Here is a 21415-nt window from a genome sequence, read left to right on the forward strand (position 1 = left end):
GAGGCAGAGGCAGGCGGATTTCTGAGTTCGAGGCCAGCCTGGTCTACAAAGTGAGTTCTAGGACAGCCAGGGCTATACAGAGAAACCCTGTCTTGAAAAAAAAAATCAAAAAATAAGAAAAGAAAAGGCCTCTTAATCAGTAGACCTGCTAATATGGGAGATGGAGGAAATTTTATGGGGAAGCTGTCCTAGACAAAGAATCCCAGGCAGCAACTGTCTGTTAAGAGAGGGAGAGTTTTCCCCAGGAAACCCCCTCCTAATTGGTTATCCAATACTAAACACTATTGGATATAATGAAATCATACATACACATGTAAATCTAAGTAGATTTTCACCAATTACTAGATAAAGAGAGGCCATGAATTATGAATTTGAGAGAGAGCCAGGGAGAGGACATGAAAAGCGCTGGAGGAAGGAAAAGAAAGAGGGAAATAATGTAAATATATGTAAATTAAGAGAAAGAGAACACTAATATCAAAATAATGTCAATGATAATATTTCATATGTTTACAATATTGCAAATCTATGTCAATAAAAGATAGTGATTATAATAAAAAATAAATAATAAATGATCACTCACATATATAATTTATAAATGTTTATAAATTATAATACATAATAAAATGTATTCTTTTGAGGAGCATCAATTAACATTAAGTCAGAAAAACAGAAACTATTTTATGTGTCTTGGTAATAATAACGTTAGTAATAATGAATTCACATGATAAAAGTTGAACTCCTGCTAGAGCCAAGAAGCTAGAGTGGGTGTGTTGGTGAGCAAGGGAGGGGGGCGGAGAGGGTGTTTTTCAGAGGGGAAACCAGGAAAGGGGATAATATTTGAAATGTAAATAAAGGAAATATCAAAAAAAAAAAAAAAAAAAAAAAAGAGCTCCAAGGCCAGAGAACTGCTGCTGCAGGTCAAGAGAGGCCGCCATCAGGATCAAAGCTATTGACTCTGGAGATTTCAGGCTACAGCACACAAGAACCATCTGGCTATTAACTGTGTGCCTGGAACTGCTACAGTTCCTGGGTAGCTTTTCATGCTTTTATCCCAGTCTACAGTGGAGTTTTCTAGAAGCTCTGGGAGGTTATTACAAGTCTCTTGATTGCCCTCATTTCTGCCCTCAATAGACTCTATAGAACAGTTTCTTCTGCTTCTCTCTGCTCTCCAAGGCCTCTACAAATTCCTCATTAGGAAGCTCCAATCCAGATCAATGAACGAATGAGTTCTGAGAAACAGTTCCCTTTTCAGCAGTCTCTACATAACTTAAGCACTGTATATATTATCATCCTTCACTTTCCGGCTATCATTCGCATTTAGTTGATGGTGAATTGCATATTAAAGCAATGATGTACCTGACTCAAACCTACACAGCTAGTAAATAGAACCATTCATCAGAGTGGTTTCAAAACCTGGGTGCTGAGTCATGACTGTGTTGTAGACCTCATGTTGTATGCTGATTGTATTGCCAATGTTATTGTTAAGAGTGATTATGAATTCAATTATGGGCAAGTTTGATAATATGTTTTCTAGACTGTGAGTGCAAATCGGGTACCAAGTAAAGCAGCATTTGCACTTTATCAATCCCCTAGGTCCTTCCTCTAAAATACCTAAAAATATTTAATTTGTGGGAAAGATGGTATTACTTCTTTCTTTTTGCCTTTTTTTTTAACCAAAATCTCAGAGGGACTTTCATACCAGAACCTTTACATTAATGGTAATGGTTATAGATAATTTCCTGAAGGTATTCAGCCCAATAATTGAGACTGACTTAATATTCTCAAAAAATTGCCCCTGTGCTGAGTGAACCTTGTGGACTAAACACCAATCAATTCCCACTTTGAACTTGACTTTCTACCTGCACAACTCTATTCTCACTGCCCAAATCTATCAATTCCTTGGTTATATTTCTGCATATCTACAACCTCTTGGTTGCAAGGGACTGGCCATCTATTGCTGAGCTCCTTTGAAAATGATTTAAGTGTTCTTGTATAGAAAAGGGATTTCTGCAAGTTCAAAGTCCTCAGGCTTATTTAAATGCAAAATGTCTGGACACATATATTCAGAAGCCAAATAACACTTCTTGTATTTGGCATCATCTGAAGATAGACTTTTGACCAAGCAACATATTATACCAAAAAATTAACTGTTTTAATTGCTTATGGTTGAATGTATCTTTTCCTTTAACCTTATATATTTATTAGTGGGTTAAAATGTGTCACTGAAATTACGAGACTCATAATACTTTTGAAATAGAGCTACTTAACTGCTCTTCTGTAGAGAATAGGGTATGCTTCAGTATCTTTTCAAAGAACAAAAATATAGACATTTTCCATCTGACTTGAAAGATAGAATTTTAGAAACAAAATTATATGCAATCTCACAGGGTCACAACAGAAAGTTACCCAGGAAAGAACCTGGGCAATTTTGACTGACCTAATTTTGCTGTGTCTTAGTGCCCAGGGTTTCTATGTCAAGATAAACGCTGTTGGTCCTTTCATTCCCCTTTCTCTCCATTATCTAGTGATCTTTGTAATGAACAAGAGGTTCAAGCACAATACTGCACATCTCTCCTCTAAGGGCCAAATTTGAAATGTTGTGAGTTGTGTTGTCTTACATTGATATGTAATTGGAATTTAATTGAGCACAACACTGTGTTATGAATGCCAATAGATGGATATCCCCTATTTAGTGATAGTAATAATTATGCCTTTTCAATGATGGTGTCTTAGTTTGGGTTTCATTGAAGTGAACAGACACCATGACCAAGGCAACTCCTACAAGGACAATATTTAATTGGGGCTGTCTTACTGGTTCAGAGGTTTAGCCCATTATTATCAATGCAGGAGCATGGCAGTGCCAAGGCAAACATGGAACATAAGTAGCTTAGAGTTCTACATCTCTATCTGAAGACTGCTAGGAAAAGACTGGCTCCCATATGGTTAAGAGGAGGGTCTCATTGCTCATCCCACAAGTGACAGACTTCCTCCAAAAGGGCCACACCTACTTCAACAAAGGCATATTTCCAAGTAGTGCTACTCCTTGGGCCAAGCATATTCAAACCACCATATTCCACTTCCTGGACCCCATGGGCTTTTTCAAACACGTGAGTCTATAGAGGTCATACCTAAACATAGTATAATGTAAACTATATTTATCCCAGTTTCCAAAGTTCTCATAGTCTATAGCAGTCTCAATAATGTTAAAAGACCAAAGTTCAAACTCTCTTCTGAGATTCACTTACCTGTAATCCCCAAAGCAAGACCAAAAACCAGCTAGGCAAACTCCAAACTGTGTCTCCATGTCTGATGTCAAAGAACTCTTCAGCTCACCAACTCCTTTCACCTTTGTTGATTGGATCAAACTTCTTTCTCTTAGGCTGGTTCCATTCCCTGTTAGCAGCTTTCCTTGGCAGGTATACCATAGCTCTGGCATTTCTAACATCTTATGGCCTCCAAGACAACTTCAACTTCACAGCATCGTGTTCCAGTGTCTGGGATCCACACATGATCTTCTGGGCTCTTCCAAAGGGCTTGAGTGACTTCTCCAGCTCTGCCCTCATCAGCAAGCACTCTAGGCTCTGGTTGACTCCACTTTACTACTGCAGCTGTTCTTGGTTATCACCCCTGGTATGGGCATCTCCAATACACAGGGGTCTCCTTTTGCAGCTAGACCTCACCAATAGCCTCTCATAGATTCCTTTCATGGTGACAAACTTCAACTTCTTTGCATGATCCCTACAGTCCTGGGCCATCAACTACAACTGAAGTTGCACCTTCACAAATGGCCATCCCTGGCTTCTCACAACATCAAGCCTTGGCTACTCTCCATGACCACTTCATGCCTTCAAAACCAGGTATTACCTGGGTGATTCTTATATATTACCAAGTCCAGCTGCAGCACAAGGTACAACCTTGGCTATCTCTGGAACACAGGTTCTTTGTCATCTCAAAAAACACTTATCTGAATATTGTACCTCACTGATGCTGGTCTCTTCTTAATCCCAACTGATTTCTTACCTTTTGCTAACCAGTATCAATTGTTCCAGTAGTCTCTTCTATTCTTTACTCTAAAGCCAGAGCCATATTTCTGAAGCTGCCAAGTTCTGTCCCTTGCTGGGGTTGGAACACCCCTACACACACACACATACACACACACACACACACACACACACACACACACACACATTCTATTACCTGCTTTCGCTTTTCTAACTCCCTCACTGGCTAAGTTTGGCTATCTTGGAATTTGCTCCATAGATTGACTTTGAACTCAGCATCTGCATACATGCCTCTGTCTCTTGAGTTTTGGGATTAAAGGCATTTACCACCATGCATGTGTTTAAGCTTTTTTTTTCACCTAGAACTTGCTGTCTCATGCTTGAACTCAGATATATGCTTAGCTTTGTGTCCTGGAATGAAAGGTGTGTATCACCATGCCTAGGCCTAAGCATTTCATGGCCACTATTCTTCAAGATCTGGATCAAAAGCCTGTGTCTTTCAGCCTCAACATCTGGATCACAAGTGTGCCCTCCATTTCTGTATTGTAGTTCATTCCGGGTTAAAAGTCCAAAGTATTTGTTGTTTAACTGCAAAAATGAACAATAAGCTTACCTGGGTGGGATCTTGCCAGGAGATCACCACTCCATTAATTTCTTTATCTCCTTGAACACAGGATTAAGCTCATTATCCTTTCTGTGCCCCTTTATTACTTGAACCATACATCTTGTATTGTTTTCTTTTAAACTTTGCTATGCTTGATCAGAACATTCTTCATGAGAATAAAGTCTGTGCTGGGCTTTTTTGAGACTTCCTTTGTCAAAGCAATTAATATAAATCTCTAGACCTTAGCCTCATGTAGACTCTTCAGACAAGGGGAAAAAACCAGTAACATTTGTCACCAAAATACCACAAAAACTGTCTCTAGGCCACATACTGAAATTCTTCTCCACTGAAACCTCTTGAATCAGGTCTGCACAGTTCAAGTCACCCTCAGGAAGAAAGCCTTCATATTTTTACTAGGATGGCCTATTAAGCCCACGTAAAGCATTCCACTGCTTTCCAATTCCAAAGTCCCCAAATATACATTCTTCCAAACAAAAGCATAGTCAGGCCTATCATAGGCCGGCCTCACTCCTGGTGCCAACTTCTGTCTTAGGGTTTTTCTGTATGAACAGACACCATGACCATGACCAAGTAACTCTTATAAGGAAAAAATTTACTTTGGGCTGGCCTACAGGTTCAGAGGTTCATTCCATTATTATGAAGGTGGGAACATGGGAACATGTAAAGTGTCCAGAAAGGCATGGTATTGGAAGAGCTAAGAGTTCTACATCTTCATCTGAAGGCTGCTAGCAGAAGACTGGTGCCAACATGGTTAGGAGGAGGGTCTCATTGCCCTTTGTCACAGGAACACAACTCCTTAATAGTACCGCTCACTGGGCCAAGCATATTCAAAGCACCACAGATGGGAATGACCACTTCTCTTTCCAATCTTTCAGCATATAAAAAGTATTTCCTTAGCAAATGCTTTGCATCAGAGTACATTCATGAAGCAACCTGTATTGATCTTTGAATTTCCAGCATTAGCATTCAGATGCTCTGAATTATCCTAATTGTACTCCTAACAGCAACATGAGAACCTTTCACCTATAAAATATGTATTGTATCTATGAAGATATTACAGTCACCCCTTGGCCCATCCAAATTCTTTCTCAATTTAACCTCAAAGTTCATGTCAGTAACCCTAAAGATGGAATACAATTCTTTGGAAGTCTCTGTCTTCCAAAAGTGAATAAGATGAAAATCTTTCCCTTCATTTAAGCATGACTCTTGTTTGCCTTGGGTGGGGGGCCCTGACATGAATCTGGACACAAAATAATATAGGCTGATAAAGATGATTTAGAGTAAGCCTCTCAGAAAATATCATTGGAGTCAGACTGATGACAAACATGCGAAACACCTGAGGAAGAACATTAAAGTAGAAGACACAAGCCAGCATCATCAGCAACAAAGACACAAGCCAGCATCATCAGCAACAAAGACACAAGCCAGCATCATCAGCAACAAAGACATAAGCCAGCATCATCAACAACAAAAAGGAAACAAAGAAAAAAAAATAAGCAAAACCAAAAATGGAATCGTAGTTTCTGGTACCCTTTGTTTCCTAAGTAATCCTAATATTTAACTTTTCTGACCTACTCAGCAGAACAATTGCCACTTACATAATAGAAGTTAAAATGACAATTGACAGATGACAATAATAAAACAGGCAAGATGAGATGTTAAGAGGGGAGGCCAGCTCAAGAGCTGAATTAGTGGACATGAAACAGTGTCCCCATCTTTGTCGTAACACAGATGTTCATGTCTGAATATCATAACTGATTACAACCAGAGATTGTCCTTTGTTTTTCCTGTCTGAATAAAAATAATATGTAGACATTATCTCTGGGCAGATTTTGGCATAATTTAAGGTATCATTAGAGCAACTAAGAAATAAAGAGTCTGTGTTGTGGGTAGAGACCTACTCATTGGGAGAGGACAGAGAGGAAAAGGGAGAGGGAGATAGATATAGAGAGGGAGGGGTGGAAGGAGGGAAAGAAAGAGGGAAATGGGAAAAGGGAGATTTTTATAAAAATTATTCTATACATTTTATAGATTATGTGAAATTATATGACATTGTGACTACTAAATTTTTTTCTTTAATTCCAGCATGTTCTTTGGGAATTTTGAGGGAAATTATATCTTAGTTTCTTTAATTTAAAGCTTAGTTTCTAATGGGATTCCTTGAAAGAGTAATTGAAGACTTAAATTTTTAGATCATAGTTTAACAAAAAGAATTTAGATAACATCTCTAGTATGATTTTGGCTAGTTTTTGCTGTGTTTTGCTTGTGGAACACAAATGGTTTGTTTATTTGTACTAGTTTGTCCTCAGAGTGAAAACAGTTTCTAACATACCTGACTAGAAGGATTCTGGAAGAGTTTTAATTAGTTGCACTGTGTGAACATTGTAGTGCCAAACAATGATGAATGCTCAGGTACTGTTTCTTCTTATTAGATGTAAATGCTTGTCTTGTTCTGTCTTTAGGAATTAATGACCAAGTTAATAACTGAGACACCTGACCAGCCAATTCCATTTCTCATTGACCATCTTCAATCTAAACAAGGAAACCAAGGACAACTGCAAAGAGCTTTGTCAGGGTCAGCAGCTCTCTGGGCAGAAAGTGAATCATCAGGTAATTGGGTGGAGGAAACCAAACTTTTGAATATATGTGCTATTTGGGATACATCTAATATAGTGCTTCTCAACCTGTGGGTTGCTACCTCTTAGGAGTTATTTAAGACTATTGGTAATCAATGATATCTACATTATAATTCATAACAGTACTAAAAAGACGATTATGCAGTAGCAACTAAAATAATTTCATGGATAGTGATCACCACAACATGAGGAACTATGCTAAAGAGTCTTAGCATTAGGAAGGTTGAGAACCAGTGATCTAATAGAACATTTTCAAAACTATTTTTACTTATAATATGATAAAACTAGAATTTCCCAATATTCTATGATCATAGTTTCATGTTCAATTTTTATTTAAAACAGTCTTGATTTGAATACATTAAAATGTACTGTGCTTCTATGGATGAAAATCAGAGTGTTTCATTTAATAAAAATGATTCTGATTTGCAAAAAAAATAATTTCATTCTGTATAGATTTGAATTAATCATTCAAAATTTGTGTTTCATTTAAAAAACAACTTGGTTTTAAAATATACAGCTTATTGTTACAGAAAAGTAATGAGACAATTTCTACAAAGTTACTTTTGTTTTACTCAAAACTATTCTGTATTTTTCAAAATCCTAATATTATCTATCCTGTGTGGTAAATTTAACTGGGTGACTCTGAACATTGGGGGCATCCTTCCAAGTCGACATAGTTTGCTTTCCACATTAAATGAGGAAAACAACAAGGTAAATGTGGCTTCAATCTTTCTGCACATTGTTCTTCAGGTTTGGGGTTTGCTATGAAATCCCAGTCTCTCCATGGTTTGGGCTGATCTGTTTATTCCAACTTGATGCAACATAGAAGCATTTTAGAAGAGGGAATCGCAGTTAAGAAAATACCCCTAAAAAATTGGCTTGTGGTCAATCCTGTGGTATATTATCTTGATTGATGACTGATGGGCAATGGTCCAGTTGACTGTGGGCAGTGGTACCCCAGAGTTGGTGGCTCTGAGTTTTATAAGAAAACAGTCTGAGCAACATGAGTAGCAAGCCAGTTTCATCATAGTTTGTTATAGTTCCTACTTCTGAATTCTTGTTCTCAACTCCTGCCCTCAGTAATTGAGGGCTTCTGGAAGATTAAGGTGAAATGGAATCTTCTCATCCCAATATTTTGATGGCTATTCTATATTAGCATTGCAATAGCAATCCTAAGTAAGAAATGGCTGTCATTTTAGGTAGGGTTTCTATTGCTGTAGAGACACCATGACCAAGGCAACATTTATAAAGGATATTTAATTGAGGCTGGCTTAAAAGTTTTGAGATTTAGTCCATTATCATCATTGCAGGAAGCATGACATTGTCCAGGCAGGCATGGTGCTGGAGGACCTGAGAGTTTGACATCTTGTTCCAAAGGCAAACAAGAGAAGACTGTCTTCTAGGAAGCTAGAAGGATGGTCTCAAACCCCATGTCTACAGTGATACACTTTTTCCAACAAAGCCACATTTATTCCAACAAGTCCATAATGCCTAATAGTGCCATGACCTGGGCCAAGCATATTCAAACCAACACCTGTGGATAACCAACTTTTTGCCTAATTCCCTTGCATATTGGACTGACTAGTCGCTAAATGATTCCCTAGGATGCTACCATATTGCCTTCTCTCATACTCAGTGGAATTTCAGGAAATTTTTTTTTGTATTATCATAGTAATAGTTTCTTGATAATATTACAAGTATATACTAAGGAGGGCAGAAAGTGAATATCCTCTGAAGAAGGTAGACATTACTGGTGATGATGTCTACATAAAAGTTATTTCAGTAAACAAGAAATTACAACATGAGTTTGCCATACAAAGCAGAGAACTCTTGTGTTGGCTTTTCCCCCTTTTGACACCACTTCGTTGGGTTTCTAAGTCAGAGGGTTTATTGCCAAATGCTTATGTTTCTAGATGCTAAAATGGTGCCCACCTTGTGACAAAAGATCAAATGGACATCTGTGAAGTTATAAAAGCTAACAAGGATATATCTTATAAAAATTTTTACTTATGGGAGCAGTAATATATTAAAATCTGAATTATTTACCAATGCACCTTTAATATTCAATGTGCCAGAAGCCAATGTATAGCTTATCCAGCTTTCTTCAGCTTAAAATCAAACTGTTGACTAGTTTACATCCTCATCTGGATACTGAGCTGGAGAAGAACATATTTCTAAGCACATTTGCCTTGTTGGCAAACAAACTCTTACAGGATATGACTGAGGTCCTTATTTTCTTTCTGGCTTTTAGCCTGTGTTTTTTCTTAGCTGCTTGCTAGCTACAAGTAGAGTTCATTGCTACATGATTCTTACATTTTTGGCAGATTATTTTGTGTAAGTCAAGAAATCCAGTCAAATGAGGTTTCTACAATGAAATTATTACAATGCAATTATAATTACTATCTCAACAGCTTTGCTTATTATGACAGATGAGAATCAATGGTCCTCTTTTCATTAAAGAAAAGGAAATAGTCTAAGTCTTGGTTAATCATTACTATGTTACTCTCCCAGATTTCTTAGAATTCACATTCCTACAAGTGGTTGTTGACTTTTCTTGGACAGGGTAGAAGAAGCGAGTAGATTATTATAGCTACTGGCTTAGTAACTTAAGTAATAATATGAAACATGAATGGCAGTAATTATCTTCCAATACACCCCATTTCTGACATAGTTTAGCACACCAATCTCCATTCTTTCATTCCTGTGGATTGTATGTTCCTTTGATACTGGATGAGTCTCATTTTTGAACCTGTTACCTTGACCCAGACCAGAGAGTCAGAATTGCATTCAAATGCCTGTTTGTATTGCTTCCTAAGATGCGCCACAAAAATTCAAATTCACAAGTAAGAATTACCGTGTGCTTTAAGTTGTGCTGTTTATCAAAAGGTAAATGTTCGGGCTGGTGAGATGGCTCAGCAGGTAAGAGCACCCGACTGCTCTTCCAAAGGTCCTTAGTTCAAATCCCAGCAACCACATGGTGGCTCACAACCATCCGTAACAAGATCTGACTCCCTCTTCTGGTGTGTCTGAAGACAGCTACAGTGTACTTACANAAAAAAAAAAAAAAAAGGTAAATGTTCTTGATGAAGAAGAGTTGGAAATTAGAAGAAGTAAGTGACCCATAGAATTTATACAACTCCATGGATAAATTGTGTTGAAGACATGTATTAGTCAAAATTAAAACTTGTAGACATCACTAGAGAAGTGTTTTCCAGCAGAGCCCAAAATTAGAATGATTTACTGAGACAAGTGGATGTGTTACTCGTACCAGGGTAGAAGATGGGACACAAATTCTGTGGAAGAGTTGGAAAGGTTGATGAACAAAAAGTAGACATAACTAAGTGTAAAACCTGGCATAAAATATAGCAACTGTGTGTGGAAACAGACTTCTCCATAGAACCCCAGTCCAATATTTAAAAGCCTATGTATGAGAGATTGATGTGGTTAAAAACAAGAGAAACGGGATTCTAGCTGTGCTGAAACTTAGTGTGCAACCTTAATTTTTCTGTTGCATGTAACTTTCTCTACCCAGCCTTGTGTTCCCAGGGAGTCACACTCTTGCACCTGTCCAGGAATTATCTCAGATCCTCAGATTGAAGAAACACACACACACACACACACACACACACACACACACACACACACACACATCAGTTAAAATTCCTTGGCTAGCAATTACTTCCCAGGTTCTTCCATCTCTGGTGGCTCTGTCTCCCTCCAAGGATGCTGATAAAACTTTTTCCTGAGTCTCTCTCCTACCTGAGGGAACCTGGAGGTTCCACCTTTTCCATCCAGCCATTGGCATACATCTTTATTGATGGATCAAGAACCAATTGGGGATCAGGACTTTCAGCATCAGTACTCATAGATTACCAATTAAATCAAAATATCTGAACCTTAACCTTACATATTTCAAAGCCTACTTTTAACAAGGATTCTTAAATGTTTTAACCTCCTTTCTACTAGCCCACCACCCACCAGAGGTTGTGGAAAAGAAAGGATACAGGGGAAGTGGACCTGTGTAGAAATGGTTCTTTTGAGCAGATCCCATCTGCATTGTCAGAAAAACAGTTCAATAAGTATGTCAGCACTGACAGTTTGATCCAGTTGCAATTACTTCATGGATACACCAGTAGTTCAGTTCAGTCATGAGGGATTCAGAGCAGCAGGGATGCCCTGAGGTCTTTGTGGTGCCTCTTTCAACAAAGACTTGAGACCAAGAAGTCACCCATATCTATATCTATAAGCAAGCCAAGCCTTGCAAAGCCACTGTCCATCACTGTCCATTGAGTTCTATTTATACTTCCTCCAAATATCATGGGTCCTCCATGGGTCTTGATTCAGCATGTGAGTCTGACTTAGAAAAACTCCATGTGAGCCTTTATCAACTGACATCACTCTGCCAATAACCCTGAGTCTGTGGAAGTAACAAGAGGCAATGGCATGCCACCAGAAATTTTTTGGTGTGTTTCTGTCTAAAGAGTCCTAATAAACAGAGCTGAGCTAATATTATGCAAAGTAATGGTGGACTAATACATGTGTGTCAATAGCAAAGAACCCTTTATCACATGCTATTCTACATGCTTGCTTTAGCAGAACATCCTTTCACCTGTGTCTGCTTCAGAGAAATATTCCTTCACATGTTTGTCCTAGCAAATCACCATCCAACACATCTGTCTTTCCAAAGAACCCTTAAGTTTTCACTTTATCGGTGATAATTGATGTCAAGAAGAGTGGTTCTAGAGAATGAGAATAATAAGAATAAGAATAAAAGAATAAGAATAAGAATAAGAAGGATAAGTGTGGTATGAAAAATGAAGTTTCTCAGAATTGAATCAAGAAAGTCTTACGTCTATGATTTGTGTAAGTTTAAAGAAGTCGTCCATGTTTCACCCATGCTGTCAGACGGACAAGAGAAATTGTAGCAAGGTCTAGAATACTGCTGTGGGTAATGATGAGGAGTAGTGAACAGTGTGGTGAGTGGTGTTTCCTGCTTCCCTTTATTTGTGGAGGCCTCCCATTGCAGCATCTGCAATGTAGGAAGTCTTCTGCCTTGATAGTGTGTGTATGTGGCAATGGGGTGAAACATCTATTCCAGGGAGATGCAAAAAAAGAAAACATGAAAAAATGAGGTACATGCTAAGATATGAAGTGGAGATCTAAAAATGGTGGAATGATTGTTTATGTCAGAGAAGAAGGGGAAATGTTTCAGAAGGGAGACATGGAGGGAGGAAGAAAATAATGAGTTCTTGGATGTTAGCAGAGTCAACGAATGATTGTTTGGATGGAGGTTAATGGTTCCCCTTTAAGCCATTGCCGTGATTTGAGTTATTTTGGAGCATTTTCTAATCCATTACACTCAACAGCTTAAGAATAGAGAAGAAATATTTTTCCTAAATTTCTAAGTTGTCATATTGTCGCTTTTAAATACCTCTAGCAACTCAGAGTGCAGCATGTCCTCACGTGTTCAACATTTTGTGGTGTGGAAGAGAAACCTTTCTATTTGTTTCATATTTTCAACACAAAGCAATTATCTTTGTGGAATACTTCCATGTGCATGCACATATGAGCACACACCACACTGACACCCACCTACTCTCTCTCTCTCTCTCTCTCTCTCACACACACACACACACACACCACACACAATTTTGATATTCCAAACTGTAGCTTCAATTCTTCAGGAAAATAATTTTGTAGAAATGAGTTTCCCTGAATGTACATCATTAACCCCCTTCATTCAACACTGCCTGTCTCATTTTGTGGACTCCACTCTGGAGCTCTGTTGAGTGAAGTAAGCTTTCTCTGTCCGTGATTCAATTTCTAACACTATCAGAATTCCTTTTCCAGCATTGAATACAAATTTAATGAGATATTCCACTTTCGTTTTCTGTCAGTAGTTATTTTTTTTAAAAAAAAAGCACAAAAAAACTCCCTTTAAAACACTGTGTGAAATTATATTTTAACCCAGCTTTCTGAGAACCTCTTCTTTGATTTTGTTTTGTTTCATAGATTATTTTACTTATATTGGGAAGTCAAAAAGTAAGATCCTGACATTTAATAGTTGTAAGATTATCATTTACCTTTGTGTCTTAAATCTTTTATATTTCATTTAATATATATCATCAATTCTTTCTAGAATGATAGTTTTTAATTGATCCATACTTAAGTGTGGAGTGTTGTATCTGGTTCCAAGTATGTCAGTAGTGTAGGCAGAGTTTCCCTTGCTGTTTCTGTTTCATCATGAAACTTGAAACTCTGGGTACTATCTATCTTTCTATCTATCTATCTATCTATCTATCTATCTATCTATCTATCTATCTATCTATCTATCTATCTATCTATCTATGTACGTATGTGTAATGTGCTATAATTACATGACAAATCATGACTGATACTGAAATTGCTAATATCGGTCAAATCTTGTGTTTGCTGTACTGATGAGTGAATTTCTTTCTCTCACATTTAGTCAGGCAAGGTAAAAACCATATCCTGACTAAGTTATTTCACAACTATGACTTATGGACAAAAGTATGAAATAAAGAACAAAATCCCATGTTATATGAAACACAGCTTCTCTTGGTAACCATTTAAAAAAATAAGATGCTCTATTTCATAACCAGAAATTTTCATCCTTATTATTATGATCTGTGTATATTTTGTTTTAACAGAACCCAAAGGAACAAGAAGGGATTTTAGAAGCTATGATAAACCTTGGCAGATGAATGCAAAGAAGCCTAAAAAATCAAAAAGTGATCTGGCTGTATCTAATATTTCTCCTCCATCACCAGACTCCAAATCATGTAAGTTTGTTACTTAAATGTTATTAACTTCTCAAGTCTTTGTAGTCTTGAAAGTAAAGAAAACTTAACAACTGAATTCAAGCTTTATATTTGTTTTTAGTTATTTTTTAATCCTAATGAATCCACTTTCGTACCAGAATTTTCATTGAATTTCGTGCACACAACAATCTGTTCTCCTTTATACCTTCTCAAGTATATAACTGTCTGAGATCTTTTCTGATATTCTGTCATTTGAACATTGTGAGCTACATGAAAAGTGTCTCTTACCTCTTCTGGCCTGTTGCAGACCACCTTTGAAGCACTTCCGATTTACAGAAAAGCAAAACAAATTTTTAGAGAAGAAGGGAAAAAGATTTTTTTTCTGAATATTGAAACCAAATTAAATCCCCTCTCCCTACTCTCCAGCATTTCATCAAAGGTCCCTCCTATTTCTTGAGGTTGCCTGTTTCCATTCTTTCTGCTGGCTCTCAGGGCTTCAGTCCTTTTTCCTTACCCAATATCAGATCAGGTTTCCCCTCTCCCCTCCCACTCCCACTCCCATCCCCATTCTCTCCCAGGTCTCTCCCCCTTTCCCCACTTGTGATTGCTCTCTTCTCTCTCCCCTCTGCCCTACCCTTTTCTTCTGAGTGGGTGAGGGCCCTCCTGAGTATCTCCCCCACTCTTGCACTTTAAGCCTCTGAGAGGCTAGGCACTTTCTTTCCCACTGAAGTCAGACAAGGCAGCCCAACTAGTAGAACATATCCCATATACAGGCTTTTGGATAGCCCCAATTCTAGTTGTTCAGGACCCACATGAAAGCCAAGTTAGTTGACTCTGTTGGTTTTCCTTTGGGGTTTCTGTCCCTTTTGGGGCCCACAATCCTCCTTCCTATTCTTCTGTAAGCGTCCCCAAGCTCTGTCCACTCTTTGGCTGTGGGTATCTTTATCTGTTTGAGTAAACTTCAGGGTGGAGCCTCTCAAGGGACAACATGTTCCTGTCTGCAAGCATAACAGAGTATTAGTAATAGGGTTTGGTGTTAGTGCTTGCCCATGGGATGGGTCTCAAATTGGGCTGTTAACTGGTTGGCCATTCCCTCAGTCTGTTTCATTCCCTGTGACCACATTAGTTGTAGAAAGGATAAATTTTAGGTTGACAGTTTTATGAGTGGGTTGGTATCTCTATCACTCCACTGGAAGTCATGTCTGTACAGGATGTGGCCTCTTCAGGTTCCATATCCCTAATGTAGTGAGTCACAGCTAAGGCCACCCCCATCGATTCTTGGGCATCGATCCCTTGTCCCATTTCTCTATCTCATCCTGAAAGTGCCCCCACTTCCTCATCCCTACCCCATCAGTTGCAGATTTCTACTAATTTTCATGGCCTTGTAGCCATCTCTCCTGTTCTTCCCACACCTGATCTTGAATCCCCATTCTCATCCCCATTCCCTTTCTTCCCAGTTCCCTCCCACTATCTGTCTCTTTATCTGATGTCTGTTGTCTCAAGCTAAGTAATAAACTTAGAGAATCCCTTTTCTCTGAAGAGATATGCCAGACCCCTCGCACATGGAGGCTCTGTGCTCTAAACATGATACTGCCAAGGCATAGCATAGCTGCCAGTGTGACAAACTCATTAGGTTATTTTCTGTCTTGTTAATTTATTTACAGTGTCCAGTTACAGCAAAATGTTAGCAAGAGGCTTCTAATGATGATGAAATAACAAGCCAACATCCCTGAAATATGTGTGTGACAATAAAAAACAGTGGATTTAAGTCATTCATGTATACATAATTGCCAAAATGTCTAAATTTTTGAAGCAGTTGTTAAAGATATATATTTTGATCTGTGAAGCACCATTAACAATAGCACAGTTTNCTCTTCTTGCCTCTCTCTCTTTTTTAATTGGGTATTTATTTCATTTGCATTTCCAATGCTATCCCAAAAGTCCCCCATATGCCCCCTCACCCACTCCCCCTGCGACTCCCACTTCTTGGCCCTGGCATATAAAGTTTGCACGACCAATGGGCCTCTCTTTCCACTGATGGACAACTAGGTCATCTTCCGATACATATGCAGCTAGAGACAGGAGATCTGGGGGGTACTGGTTAGTTCATATTGTTGTTCCCCCTATAGGGTTGCAGATCCCTTTAGCTCCTTGGGTACTTTCTCTAGCTCCTCCATTGGGGGCCCTGTGATCTATTCAATAGCTGACTGAGAGCATCCACTTCTGTGTTTGCTATGCCCCGGCATAGTCTCACAAGAGACAGCTATATCTGGGTCCTTTCAGCAAAATTTTGCTAGTGTATGCAATGGTGTCAGCGTTTGGAAGCTGATTATGGGATGGATCCCCAGATATGGCAGTCTCTAGATGGTCCATCCTTTCGTCTCATGCTCCACTATGTCCATAGCAGCCTTATTTATAATAGCCAGAAGCTGGAAAGAACCCAGATGTCCCTCAACAGAGGAATGGATACAGAAAATGTGGTACATTTACACAATGGAGTACTACTCAGCTATTAAAAAGAATGAATTTATGAAATTCCTAGGCAAATGGATGGACCTGGAAGGTATCATCCTGAGTGAGGTAACCCAGTCACAAAAGAACTCGCACAATATGTACTAACTGATAAGTGGATATTAGCCCAGAAACTTAGAATGCCCAAGTTATAAGATACAATTTGCTAAACGCATGAAACTCAAGAAGAANGAAGACCAAAGTGTGGACACTATGCCCCTTCTTAGAATTGGGAACAAAACACCCATGGAAGGAGTTACAGAGACAAAGTTTGGAGCTGTGATGAAAGGATGAACCATCTAGAGACTGCCATATCCAGGGATCTATCCCATAATCAGCTTCCAAACGCTGACACCATTGCATACACTAGTAAGATTTTGCTGAAAGGACCCAGATATAGCTGTCTCTTGTGAGACTATGCCGGGGCATAGCAAACACAGAAGTGGATGCTCACAGTCAGCTATTGAATGGATCACGGGGCTCCCAATGGAGAAGCTAGAGAAAGTACCCAAGGAGCTAAAGGGATCTGCAACCCTATTGTTGGAACAACATGATGTACTAACCAGAACCCCGGAGCTCTTGTCTCTAGCTGCATATGTATCGAAAGATGGCCTAGTTGGCCATCACTGGAAAGAGAGGCCCATGGGACTTGCAAACTTTATATGCCCCAGTACAGGGGAATGCCAGGGCCAGGGGAATGGGAATGGGTGGGTAGGGAAGTGGGGGGAGGTATGGGGGACTTTTGGGATAGCATTGGAAATGTAATTGAGGAAAATATGTAATAATAAAAAAAAAAGAATGAATTTGTGAAATTCCTAGGCAAATGGATGGACCTGGAAGGTATCATCCTGAGTGAGGTAACCCAGTCACAAAAGAACTCGCACAATATGTACTAACTGATAAGTGGATATTAGCCCAGAAACTTAGAATGCCCAAGTTATAAGATACAATTTGCTAAACGCATGAAACTCAAGAAGAACGAAGACCAAAGTGTGGACACTTTGCCATTTCTTAGAATTGGGAACAAAACACCCATGGAAGGAGTTACAGAGACAAAGTTTGCCTCTCTCTCTTGCCTATTGCCTTCTTGCTCCCCCCACCCTCTCCATTCCCTTCCCCTCTCTCTCCACGTGGTCATGGCCAGTCTCTATTTCTCTACTCTCTCCTTCTCTTTGCCTTTCTCTGCCTCTACTACCATCTTAATGCCCCTCCGCATACCCTGAATAAACTCTATTCTATACTATAAAAAAAAAAAACAACCAAAAGCAATAGCACAAAATAGACAAATAAAAGATTAGCAAGTTTATCAAAATGAGAAATAAAATTATTTATTTTCCCCACACTGATGCAGAATGTGATAGTTTCAACAAAGAAAGTACAAGTGGCAAGTGAGGAAAGTAAGTGGGTAAGCATACTCACCACAAGAGCCTGATAGCCTGAGTTTAAACTCCAGAAGCCACATATTGCACATTGAGATCTAGTTCCTGCTAGGCATTCTCCACTCCTCATACTAATGCCATGGCATGAATGTGCACCCTTATACAATAAATAAATGAATATAAACATTGAATAGATTATAAAAGAGAAAAACAGAACACAAAGATAGGGGCTCCTATCCAAATGCCAGTAATCACACTAAATAAGAGGACTAAGCCTCCCAATTAAAAAGTAAATACTACTCCACTTTTTGTCCTTGCATTTCCTTTAGATAGGAACAATTCTGGGCCAAAATTTTTGAGATGGGTTGTTAGCCCCATCCCTCAACTGGGGGCCATGCCTATCTACTGGAAGTTGTCTCTTCAGATTCCATCTCCCTACTGTTGGTCATTTTGGCTAATGTCATCCCCACTGGGACCTGGAAGCCTCTCACACCTCTAGTGTCTAGAACTTTCTAGTGATTCCTCCATCTTCTCTGCCCCAACTTGGGATTCATGTCAGGTTCAGACTGTGAACCCCCACATTATTGCTGCTGCCAAGATGTGCTTACCTGGTATGGCTGTCTTCTGAGAGGCTCTGCCAGCGCCTGACTAAGACAGATGCAGATACTTATAGCCAACCATTGGACTGAGCTCAGGGACCCCTATAGAAGAGTTAAAGGAAGGACTAAAGGAGCTAAAGGGGATTTCAATCCCATATGAAGAACAAGAGTATCAACTAACTGGACCCCTCAGAGCTCCTAGGTTCTAAGCTACTGACCAGAGAGCATACATAGGCTGGTCAGGGACTCCCACTTCATAACTAGCAGAGGCCTGACTTGTTTGGCCTTAGTAGGAGGGGATGGACTTGGTCCTGTGGAGACATGATGTTCCAGAGAACGTAGATGCTAGAGGTGTGAGGTGTGAGTGGGTGAGTAGAGGAGCACTCACTTAGAGGCAAAGGCAATGGGGGATTGGGTAGGAGCTTGTGGAGGGCTGATGAGAAGGGTATAACATTTGAAATATAAAATTTTTAAAAAGCAAATACTATCAGGCTAGATAAAAAGAGCATAGATTAAAAGCAAGCAAACCAAAAGAAACAGGCAGACCAAGTTTTAAATATAAAGGAGCCTCCATGACTAAAGCAATAACAGACAAAATAAAATGTAAGATGAAGACAAGTACCAAAAATAGGAAATTATCTCATAATAAATAGTATCTCATAACAATGTTATTGAACCAGGATGACATAATTCACTGGTAAAAAATATAACTCATTGTTAGTGTTCTTGTCTGGCATGCACACAAGACCCTGGCTTGAATCTCCAGTTCAAAAGTGAGGAGAGAAGGAGGGAAGGAGACAGACAGAGGGGAGGGGGAGAATTTACAATATAAATCCAGGAAGCACTACATATAATCAGGATCAAAGTTCTCAAGAGTATGATGGGAAATTTACAAAGCTAAAGATAGTCTGAGTACATAGAACAGGAACAGAAGTAAGATACAGGAAATTTCAGCAACGCAACCAACTACTTTGAGTTAATTGACTCTTACAGAATATTATGCCAAACAAAGTTAGAATATATAATTTTTCATTCAATAAAATATGTTCAGAAAGATAAACAATGTGTCATGCTGTACTAAATTTTAAAATTTAAATTGCACATGTGTAAAAAAGATTCATGAGGTAGGGACAGAAACTACACAGAAATTAGACAACATTTTGATCTATAATATATAAAATTATAGGTGAAAACTAAGTAGAAGTACTTAGAAAGATATTTCTAGCTCTTTAAACATTTTAATAAACGTAGCACAAAATTGTTGATATCAGAATTCATATTTAAAAAGCAAATTATGATTAAAAACAAAATGTGTTGAAAGAAACTTATTAAAAGAAATTGAATTGAAAAGAAAAAATAGATGTAGGAGTTGGTTGTTTGAAAATATAGATCTAGGTTGAGCAGTGGTGGCACACGCATGCCTTTAATCCCAGCACTTGGGAGGCAGAGGCAGGCAGATTTCTGAGTTCGAGGCCAGCCTGGTCTACAAAGTGAGTTCCAGGACAGCTAGGGCTATACAGAGAAACCCTGTCTCAAAATACAAAAAACAAAAAACAAAACAAAACAACCCCCCCAAAAACAAAAACCAACAACAACAAAAAGAAAATATAGATCTAGAAAGATGTATAAAATATAAACCAAAACTATTGAAAGATTAAGTAAGCACTTTGGTCACATATGGTAAAAATATTAAAAGGCTATTTAGAAAATAATTTGTGTAACCTACGTCAATAGAAATGACAATAGAAATAAAAGATAGAAATTCCTAGAAAGACATTATCTAAAACTGAAGTAAAATAGAAATGTTTTAATTTCTTCTATCAATGAAGGAAGTTAAATTCATCTAACAATTTACCACATAAATACCTCAAGCCAAAATGTCCTCACTGAGAACAAAACATTTGGGGGGAAATGAAATTGTGCCACAGGAATTTGTTATGGAATATAGAGACACATAATGGTTCATATTTCAACTCATTTTCAGAAACCATCTTGACATTATTTCTAAAACAGCGTCAGGGTGGGTGTATTAGTTCCTTGTCCTGTGGCATTACTAGATACCTGTTAAAATCAACTTAAAGCAGAAAGTTTTAATTTTGGCTCACAGTTTATCATGGAAGGGGAGTAATGGCAGTAGGACATGAGATGGCAGCTGGTCATCAGGCATCCAGACAGGGATGCAGGGAAGTGTTGAAGTGATGCTTGTACTCTGTTAACATTCTCCTCTTCTGAAGTTAAGAACTCCAGCCTAAAAGATGTAATGCTCTCATCTATTGGGGGTGTTTTCACCTTAATGGACCTAGTCTAAATTAGACATCCCCACCATTTCAGTTAGGACACAGAGACAAAGCAGTACTGAAAGGCACAGAGCAAGATGGCGCCTCCAAGTCTTATCTCAGTGATTCTGTTCCTTGTGAAAGTCCAACCTCATCTTTTTACTTCCAAACAATGTTGCCATGATTTTATCCCTTTAATTAATTAAACTATTCAAGCTCTATAAATGCAATCTATCAACCCCCCTCCCCGACACACACACACAACACACTAGAGCATGTTTTATAATCTCCTAGGTGTTTATCAATTACAGATTGAAAAAATTAACCATTACAAGCACAAAGACTTTTATCAAATATTGCAACAAAAGAATAATAAGTTGGTATATTTGTTTCATCCAAGAATGGGCAGATTAAGAAAAACTACATAATCTTTTCTTTTTTTTAATTTTTAATATTTTTATTACATATTTTCCTCAATTACATTTCCAATGCTATCCCAAAAGTCCCCCATAGTGCCCCCCCACTTCCCTACCCACCCATTCCCATTCTTTTGGCCCTGGCATTCCCCTATATTGGGGCATATAAAGTTTGCAAGTCCAATGGGCC

General features: G+C 38.6%; 1 protein-coding gene across 11 annotated transcripts in view; it reads left to right on the plus strand.

Annotated features, from left to right (window-relative positions):
* The window catches only part of C1H8orf34 (chromosome 1 C8orf34 homolog), a 488137-nt gene that overhangs the window by 90736 nt on the left and 375986 nt on the right, over window positions 1-21415 (plus strand). For 10 of the 11 annotated variants that reach the window (XM_021165867.2, XM_021165882.2, XM_021165875.2 and 7 more), the window contains exons 2-3: window positions 7089-7236; window positions 13934-14065. In XM_021165867.2, the coding sequence (XP_021021526.1) occupies window positions 7089-7236; window positions 13934-14065 (280 nt within the window). The remainder of the gene's footprint in view (window positions 1-7088; window positions 7237-13933; window positions 14066-21415) is intronic. The other variant, XM_029481772.1, reaches the window with a different exon arrangement.

The sequence above is a fragment of the Mus caroli genome, chromosome 1 (assembly GCF_900094665.2).
Source record: "Mus caroli chromosome 1, CAROLI_EIJ_v1.1, whole genome shotgun sequence".
NCBI lineage: Eukaryota > Metazoa > Chordata > Mammalia > Rodentia > Muridae > Mus > Mus caroli.